Source organism: Electrona antarctica, assembly GCF_951216825.1.
Source record: "Electrona antarctica genome assembly, chromosome: 21".
In the NCBI taxonomy this organism is placed as follows: Eukaryota; Metazoa; Chordata; class Actinopteri; order Myctophiformes; family Myctophidae; genus Electrona; species Electrona antarctica.
In genome coordinates, this window is record NC_136802.1 from 35,167,571 (window position 1) to 35,177,570 (window position 10,000).

General features: G+C 43.0%; 1 protein-coding gene across 1 annotated transcript in view; it reads left to right on the forward strand.

Moving 5' to 3' along the window:
* The window catches only part of LOC306914360 (dachshund homolog 2-like), a 39,482-nt gene extending 30,979 nt beyond the window's left edge, over positions 1-8,503 (forward strand). The window contains 1 exon segment of the mRNA XM_079491355.1: positions 5,865-8,503. Coding sequence (XP_079347481.1) covers positions 5,865-5,902 — 38 coding nt within the window. The 3' untranslated portion in view covers positions 5,903-8,503.
* The last annotated feature ends 1,497 nt before the right edge of the window (positions 8,504-10,000 follow it).

The window sequence follows — 10,000 nt, forward strand, 5'->3', positions numbered from 1 at the left end:
AGAGAGAGGGAGAATGGAGAAGACGGCGAGAGAGATAGAGGACATTAAACCATTAAACTGAAAGGAATGAGACATGTAACGATTGATGAAAGATCAGTCACAAAGTACAGAAGAGCACGGACAGATGGACGGATGGACAGGCAGGCAGACACACAGACGGACAGACAGACAGGAAAACGGAGAACGTTTGACGGCGCCCGCCCCCCTCCCTTCACGTCGCCTGACGCCGTCCCGGTTCACGTAGTGCCGCTCTCCAACCGAGGAGAGCGCGCCGTCCGACGCGGACCAGAGCCACGAGAGGCACCGCCGAGCGAGTCGCCGTGCCGAGCGCTGCGATCCGTTTGAGTTGCGTCCCCAGAGGGAGAGTACCGTAACGTACTCGTATGCCCCTATTAGTCGACTTGTGGGCTACTGTTGAGGGTAGATAGATAGATCGATAGATAGATAGATAGATAGATAGATAGATAGATAGATAGATAGATTATAGATAGATAGATAGATAGATAGATAGATAGATAGATAGATAGATAGATAGATAGATAGATAGATAGATAGATAGATAGATAGAAGACAAGACAGATGGTGAGAGAGAGAGAGAGAGAGAGAGAGAGGGAGAGAGAGAGAGAAAGGGAGGGAGGGAGAGGTGAACACATGGAAAGGAGGAGAGGTCAATGAACAAAAGAGGAGAGGAAATGAAAGGAGGACAACAGAAATAAAAAATGGAGAGAAGAATTGTGTGTGTGTGTGTGTGTGTGTGTGTGTGTGTGTGTGTGTGTGTGTGTGTGTGTGTGTGTGTGTGTGTGTGTGTGTGTGTGTGTGTGTGTGTGTGTGTGTGTGTGTGTGTGTCTGTGTGCGTGTGCGTGTCTCAGGGGAAGCGGGGTGAGGAATGTGTCCTTGTTTCAGAAGCAGGTGACATTTGTGTGACCCAGCTTATAGACAGTTAACAAGATAGAACACATCTATTACACGCACGCGCGTGTGTGTGTGCACGCGCGCTCACGCACACACACACACACACACACACGCACGCACGCACACAAGCTCTCACACAGATACCTACTGTATTATGTACACTGTTTTACACACTCTCACACACGCGCATGCACACACGCACGCACACGCACACGATCTGACAGTGTGTTAACAGAAAAGGAATGGGGAGAGGATTATTTATGGTAGTGAAGTAACAGTTGTAAGGTGTAAAAGTAGTTGGTTAAATTTGCAAGAAAAAATAAGATGGGGCGGGGCGAGCCAGGAGGCAAAGGAAAGAAGCAGGAAGTGTATTTAACCCAATTTGGGCGTGAACCCCTTTTGGTGTTAGCATTATGTTATGCTTTAGCTATTGAAAAATAGCAGATCTACAAGCTCATAGCGCGCCACCGAGTGGCGCGCTACGAGCTTGTAGATCTGCTATTTTTGAAAAATCGAAGAACCACTGACATAGAAACATAGCTTTTTCAGAAAACTGTCAGGATGTAGAAGACATTTTTAGAATCTGATCTCAGGTCAGAATGGGTTAAACACAGGACATCCATCCATGCCGTGTAAGCAGTAGTGCTTAGGTTTCATAGGGCCCTATTATGCGTGTCTTAAGTACCAGGTCTTATGACTTAACTTAAGACCTGGAGGCGTGGTCAATGCTGTTTGGCCACTCAGAATAGCCAAATGGCATTGATCACGCCTCCAGGTCTTAAGTTAAGTAATAAGACCTGGTACTTAAGACATGCATAATAGGGCCCATAGACTGTAAACACGTATGTGAATGGACAATTACCCCCTGGTACCTCTGAAAACCTAGAGATTCTGATTTGACGTCCAGGCAGAAACGAAGGGAACACGACTGTATGCTACGCAGCAGTGGTTATTCTGTCAGGTTGACAATCGGTGTTGTTTTTGGCGGCAAATTATAATTTTAGTTTAGTCTTTTGAAACTTAATTTAGTCACATTTTAGTCACCTGGAATGTTTTAGTGTTATAGTCTAGTTTTAGTCGACTAAATATCATAAGATTTTAGTCGGCTAAATCTACAGTTGATTTAGTATGTATTCTGGCGGGCCTTGAGGCCGTCGTAATGGCTGATTTTACTCTTGCTGAAAATAGCCGATCCACAAGCACACAGCGCGTTGTGAGCTTGTAGATCGGCTATTTTCAGCATGTAACCGAGTGTAAAATGACTTATACTGGATCTCTTGGCCGCTAGTCCCTTCCTAACATTTTAGTCTTATTTTTTATTTTTTTGACGAAATTGTCAATATATTTCGTCTTAGTTTTAGTCATCACAGCTCAGTTTTCATTTCGTTTCCATTTAGTTTTTGTCAGTGAAAAAAGGTAGTCGATGAACATTTCATAGTATTAGTCGACGAAATCAACACTGTTGACAATAAATGTGGTTGGTAGGCTTTGTATACAGTATCATCTCTGTCGGATGGAAAGCTCATGTCCAAAACCGTTACTTTTCAATAAAAAAATACTAATTAGAGGGCAGCACGGGTCCGCCTGTAACCCAATACCACATATCTCGGTGGGATCCTTTTGCAATGGATGGATCCGTTGGTCCACAAATAAACAAAAGTCAGTGACTCATAGTTGACACAGTCTGTTTCTGGCAATTTTTAATTAACTTTGGCATTTTCTCGCCGTCAGTTTTATGCTTCATATCCATATGAGGAAAATGAACGGGGAATTCTTTTCCGGGTCTCTCGAGGGGGCAGGACTGCGACGCTCTATAATGTGGAACTGTTAAGTATGCTCAGAAACTATTTTGGCCAGATCACTGAAATTTGACTTTGTCCACAACTGGCGTCGGTGCAATCACCCATACTGTCCACACACCTGTCGGTACAAAGCACACAACAACCATTACCTGAAGGAAGGAACCAAAGGAACGGACTCTGAGAGAGTGTGTGAGCAGTAAGGATAGTGAGTGTAAAGGAAAGGAGAAGAGGAAGCAGGGAGGTATAGAGGGTATATGGCTGCTGTTATGCAGAAATGTAAACACTTTGCAACGTTTGCAGAAAACAATGACACCACAGGGAGCGTGTGTGTGTGTGTGTGTGTGTGTGTGCGCGTGCGACAGAGAGGTCTGCATGCGTGTCAAACTCGGGAGACACGGTTCTCTGTGTTTTAGTGTGTGTGCTGTACGCATGTCACGTGCACGTAGGTGGATGCAACAACAGCACCACAGGGAACGGAAGGAGACACACAGAGGTGAAACGAAGGGATGAGAGAGAGAGAGAGAGAGAGAGACAGAGAGAGAGAGAGAGAGAGAGAGCTGACAAGAAAGATAAACAGAAGAGCTTAGAGGAGGAAGGAAGAGAAGGAGTAAGGAGACAGAGAAGGAAACAAGACCAGGTCCAATATCCACTTAACCCATTTTGACCTGGGAACGATTCTATAAATGTCTTCTAAATCCTGACAGTTTTCTGAAAAAGCTATGTTTCTATGTCAGTCATTCTTCGATTTAAAAAAAAATAGCAGACCTACAAGCTCGTGCTATGAGCTTGTAGATCTGCTATTTTTCAATAGCTAAAGCATAACATAATGCTAACACCAAAAGGGGTTCCCACCCAAAATGGGTTAGAGGAGGAAGGAAGAGAAGGAGTAAGGAGACAGAGAAGGAAACAAGACCAGGTCCAATATCCACCTAAAGAGATTCTATCTATCTAACGACAACTGTAACTGTACTGGCCAATCAGAGTTACTGTACGTACAGTAGAGCAACACCACCGCTTCTGGATCCATCACACTGCCAGAAACCACTCATCTCCATATTTTAACTTTCTGTGTTGTTTCCGTTGATTAAACTACAGCGTCACGCAAAAGCATCGACGAGCTTTTGTCGGCCTGCTACTTCTTCGTACGTCTTTGAATCGTGATAAGTAGCAGGTTTCTTTTTGGACATATGAGGTTTCCACCCGACAGATACGGTATAATAGGAGTCTTACGTCGGTGACAGGCACACCCAAACACATGTTCACCACCTATTTATCACTCGGCTAGAGTAGACACACAAGTCATTGTATGGTCATGTTAGTTAGTTAGTTAGTTTCATTTATTGTCCACGTGTGGAAATTTGTCTTCGGTCTCAACAGTAAAAAACAAACAGTTACAACAACAGCAACAACACTTAACACAATTATTATCTCATGGCAAAAGAAAGTGCAGGACAACAGTGGCAAATACATTGGAAAAACAAACAAATCTAGCGAGACATGGTATCATTTAGTGCCTTAATGGCATTTGGTATGAAGGAATTTTTAAAAATGTTACAGAACGCTTTTGGTACTTTGTACCGTCTACCAGAGGGAAGTAGTTCGAACTCCCTGCAGAGTGGATGAGAGGGATCGTTTGCTATCTTGACAGCTTTTTTACGAAGTAATGCATGTCATATCATGCAATACTAATAGACACACCAATGTATTTTAAGCTGACAAGGGACACGGTTTGAGAATAGGTGCAGAGGTGGAAAACGTACTCAAATGTTTTACTTAAGTAAAAGCATGAATACTACAATGTGGAAATACTCTGTTACAAGTAAAAGTGAGGAATTCAACATTTATTAGTATTGGCGTCAAAATGTACTTCCAAAAGTGAAATTACTCACGATGCAGAATGTCCCATTTCAAGTTTTGAAATGTCTACAAATATTTTGAAAAAGCAGATCTACAAGCTCACAATGTGTCGCGTCACATGCGACGCATTGTGAGCTTGTAGATCTGCTATTTTCAAATGGCCAAAATGTATAGGGCTGAAGTGGTTAATGTATGTTTTGTAAAAAATCAAATTCTACAAAGTCACTAGTAACTATGGGATGCACGCACACGTTTCCTGGTGCTGGGGGTATGCAAGTCGTATGCAAGTCGTTAGTGGCAGCGGTGGCCGAACGGTTTGCGGAGCGGTCTTGATACCGGAAGGTCGCCAGTTCGTATCCCTGGACCGGCACGTTAAAATTACCACCGCTGAAGTGCCCTTGAGCAAGGCATTGAACCACTACCATGAAATGTTCTATGAGCAGGGCCTGGCTGTAAACAAGTATCTGATGCTTAGTCCGTTACCCTGGGTAAATATAGTAACTTTGCTTTGCTTTGCTTTGCCTAGCAACCCGGGCCAGTGTTAAAAGTAGATTTTCAGCTAAACTATTTTATATAAAGCTTTATCTACGAGAATGCTCGTAGTTGACATACAACTGGTGTAGCGGGAAAGTACGACAATTCTTGTAGTTGGCATAGAAATAATTCATTAAATCGTGTGAGTGTTTTTTTTCCCACCACTGCCACACGGCCCGGGCTTGTATAACCAGGACGGGAACCCCTTTTGGTGTTTTAAGCATTATGTTATACTTTAGCTATTGAAAAATATCAGATCTACAAGCTCATAGTGCGGCACCGAGTGCCACACTACGAGCTTGTAGGTCTGCTATTTTATTTTTTTTATCGTGAAAATGACAAAATGTGACACAAATCTTTGAATATATATTCTTTCAGAGCAAACGCTATTAACTCAAATCTTTGCTTCTGGGGGTCCCTGGAACAACATATTTTCAGATGGGGGTCCTTGACATGAAATAGTTTGAGAACCACTGATATAGAAACATTTTCAGAAAACGCTCATGATTTCGAAGACATTTGTAGAATCTGGTCTTGGTCGAAATGGGATAAGGAAAACGAGTGTGCTCCCCTTATCTCATTCTGCTACGGACACGCTGGATCACTGCAGAAACAAATAACACCTGTGATTGATATAAACTGATCTAAGGAATAGATTATAGTGTGTTTTATCACGGAAACCAGCTAATCAGAATCAAGGATTGGGACTATTCGGCTTCAGAAAACGTAATTAAATGTCATGTGTTTGTGTTTCCTCAGATTCTCGGCCGTTTCTGAAGAACCCCATGATGTTCTAGAAAGAAGACATCCTCTCCAACACACACACACACACTCACACACACATACACACACACACACACACACGCACGCACACACACACACACACACACTCACACAAACACATGCGTGCGTGCACGCCAGCCCATCACCGCAGCAACCATGACGGCAGTCTCCACAGGAAACCAGATTGCGACGGTCTTCCGAACACGATGACCCCACACTGCGTGTGTGGTTGCTAAGATACGATGACGATGCTACTTAGAGAGGAAGGCCTCCACTTCGTTTTGTGACATTTCGGGGGCCTTCTCTCGTTCTCTCGTTCTCTCTTTCCTCTTTTTTTTGGAATGGAACTACACTGTCTTTTCCCCCCCACTGTCTTCTCTTCCCCTCCCTCATTCCGAAACGGCGAGACGGAAGCGTTTCTCATCGGTGAACAATCCTATTGGACGCTGTGTCGCCGATGTCTCAACCCGGGATCCCGTCTGATTGGGCGGACAGATCGTCCCAGTTGCGTGAACCGGATTGCGTCTCACCGAGGCTTAACACGATTGGACAATTTTCGCGCTTTCCGCGTCGTCAAGAATCATTCCCATTGGACCGTTATATCAATCACCATCACTTTCTACAACATCATCAGGGATCAATCGTGATTGGACGATTCAGACTTAGTGCTCCCGCAAACCAGTCCAATGAGACGACTGGATGTTGGGGGGGTTTCAAACTTTGGGGCGAGGACCCAAAAGTGGGACCTGTTCGCTGTTGGTTCCAAAATGTGATCTAGTGGGGCTGATTTGTACTCTGTTGCACGGCACTGGCGGGCACGGGAATAGCCGATCTGCGAGTTTGTAGATCGGCTATTTTCGATTTACAGGCAGGTAACCAAGTTTAAATCAGGCTTTATTAGTCCCAGGTTACAGACGATTTTGGTCACTGGGTAGAAAAGAAAAGAAAACAATTATTCTTTTTTTTAAAGAAACCCTCGATATAAAGGTTAACCTCACTGGGCAGTTGATGATATCCCCATGCTCTGATTGGATGGTAATCAAGCCAATCGGAGGAGCTCAGGACTAGGAAAGAGGGGATGAGTAAAAAAAAATAAGAAGAAAAAGATGGACAAGAAAAAAATGTCTGACGGGGAAAAAACTGAGAAAAACAACTTGAGAATATGTGTGTGGTTGTTTCATTTGATTCCCTTTTAGGAGCTGAAACGGATGCATGGAAAACATGTTCTTATGTTGTCATTCAGCTTATTTCATGTTTTATACACACCTCCCTTTATGCCCCCCGCGCTCTCTCTCTCTCTCTCTCTCTCTCTCTCTCTCTCTCTCTCTCTCTCTCTCTCTCTCTCTCTCTCTCTCTCTCTCTCTCTCTCTCCTCCCTCCCTGCACACAGAACGCAAATATCACGCGATGACAAAGCCACGTCATTTGTTTTTGAAACGAGCAACCTGTATCGAACGATAAAGACATCAAGTATATCAATGGTTCTCAAAGTGGATTCCAGGGATTCTCCGGGTCCTTTTAGAGGAGTCTAAATAGACCCCTTGCAGGTCTGTAACAAGAGCAAAGGGGTGACCTTGAAATGTAAAAGTTTGAGAACCGTTGAACTATACGGTTAGTGTTCTGTGCTAAATACTCGCCGACACATTTTCGGATAGTCTACTTTCTCAAGTGTTCAAGGTGGTGCTTCATTGTTACAACTTGTGTAGAGGTCTCTTCCCCCACCCCCCCTCTCTCTCTATCTCTTTCTCTCAGGAGGCATAACTCTGATCATGTTGGATGCAACTTTTCTTTTTCATTAGATACTTTCTATAATGCTTTACTCCCTGAACTCTCTCTCTCTCTCTCTGCCAGATGATACAGACCATCCCAGTGACTTTTTACCACCCTAAAATTAACCTTTTGACCCTTCACCCATGAGCCCCCCCACCCCCCACAAAATAGCTGTGGGGTTTGTTTCTGATATTTGTAGAAAAGTAAAGATGAGGCAAGAGGAGCGCTTGATTTCTCAACGCGCACGTCTGCTCGGCACTTGCGGGCCCCCAAGTAATAGAGGCTCCGACTGATGCCAGGTTTTTGGGGTCTGATGCCATTCCCGAGTCCTAATCAAAAAGATTTGGTTAAAGTTCAAAATTTGAGGAAAACTTTTCATAACAATTGTATGAACAAGAGCAAACAAGCAAAATATAATAAACGCAAACTTACATTTAATGTAACCACTTAAGCCAAAATGTTCAAAAATCGCCGAAGTGGTTGTTAATCTACAAAATGACGAAACCGTACCGAACATGAAACCAAGCGCTCCTCGACTCACGTCGGCGAAAGTATTCTCCACCTTGTTTTTTCTGACCTTATAAGAGTGCAGACTGTCGTGTGTGTTTTCATTTTGTTTTGTTCCAATTCCTTTGCCTGTTCATGTGTTTTATTTGTTGATTAGTGTTGCAAGGCTGTGCGAGGGAGGTAAAGGGATATTCCATGTAGATAGAATTTGACAAACTGTTTTATTTTAAGTTGTTTCTTTTGTTTGTTTCTCTATCTCTCTCTCTCTCTCTCTCTTGATCTCTCAGTCTGTCACTGTTTTTTGGGTTTGAGCTGACTGCAAATATACAGTATTATTGAGATATGACTGTTGTCTATTGGTTTCTCACTCCCTCCCTCACACACACACACACACACACACACACACTCACACACACACACACACTCACACAAGGCACGGTTACACACATGCTGCTTACACACACTTAAAGGGGCATTCCACTCATTTTCAACATTTTACTATGTCATTAATATACCATAGAGCTGTTGTGTGGAAATAATAAATAAGTCCCCCCATTCTGTGTTTCCTAGAACTAGAGGTCTGAATTTTTTCCCCCCCCATAATTACAGTTCTAGGAAACACAGAATTACTTTTTTATTATTTCCACACAACAGCTCTAAGGTATATTAATGACATAGTAAAATGTTGAAAATGAGTGGAATGCCCCTTTAATATGCAGTACAGTATAGAGCGTCGAAGTCCCAACCCTCCCTTCGAGGGCACCGGAGGAGAATTCCCCATTCATTTTTCCATTGATGTTTCAGAAAGTATTTATTTCAAAGACCTTTAAGCCTCGGACAGAGCCAACTCAGATCATGACAAATCATGACAATAAACACAATTTTCTGGGCCGAACAAATAACTACAAAGAGGAAAAAGATGGCAGGGTACAGTAGAGTTTTTCTTCTTTTTAATTATTTGTCCGGCCCAAAACATTTTGTTTATTTTCATGACTTGTCAGGAGCTGGCTTTGAAAGGTCTTTAACCCATTTTGGGCGGGAACCCCTTTTGGTAGCTATTGAAAAATAGCAGATCTACAAGCTCATTGCGCGCCACCGAGTGGCGTGCTACGAGCTTGTAGGTCTGCTATTTTTGAAAAATCGAAGAACGACTGACATAGAAACATTTTTTTTTTCAGAAAACTGTCAGGATGTAGAAGACATTTTTAGAATCTGATCTCAGGTCAAAATGGGTATAAATACTTTTTGAAACGTCTATGGAAAAATGTATGGGAAATTCTCTTCTGGTGCCCTCGTCGTCGTCGTCGTCGTCGTCGGGAATCATATCGCTATCGGTCGTATATCAGCCTTAAAAAAGCAATATATGAATCGAACCAATATCAAAATATCATTTTTTTGGGGGATATTTTGTTTGATTTCATAATAGTTTACAATGTGTGAATGTGAAGCTGACAAAAAGACTCAGGCGGGTTTCTGAGCTGTCCACAGCCCTCCACTGAGACACAGACAGCGTCTGATCGATTATTTATATGGAGAAATCCTGTCATTTAAACATGCAACTCTACGGGGGAGAAGGACAGCTTGGCTGAGCTTGCCCTGTCCCCTCGCTGCTAAAGTGCCTTTTGGACAAGGCCGGGTTGGGGAGGGACTTGGCGAAGGGCTAATATATTAAAGTCTAACTCGTGTTGATTAGGTGATGTAATGGTGATGTGAAACAACCGGTGCCAACACAAACATTAAACGCCATTAACAATATAGAGACAATATGACGTAATGAGGCACATTATGACGTACATTTTCCCTTCATTGTCAATGGCGTTTACAAAACAAACATTG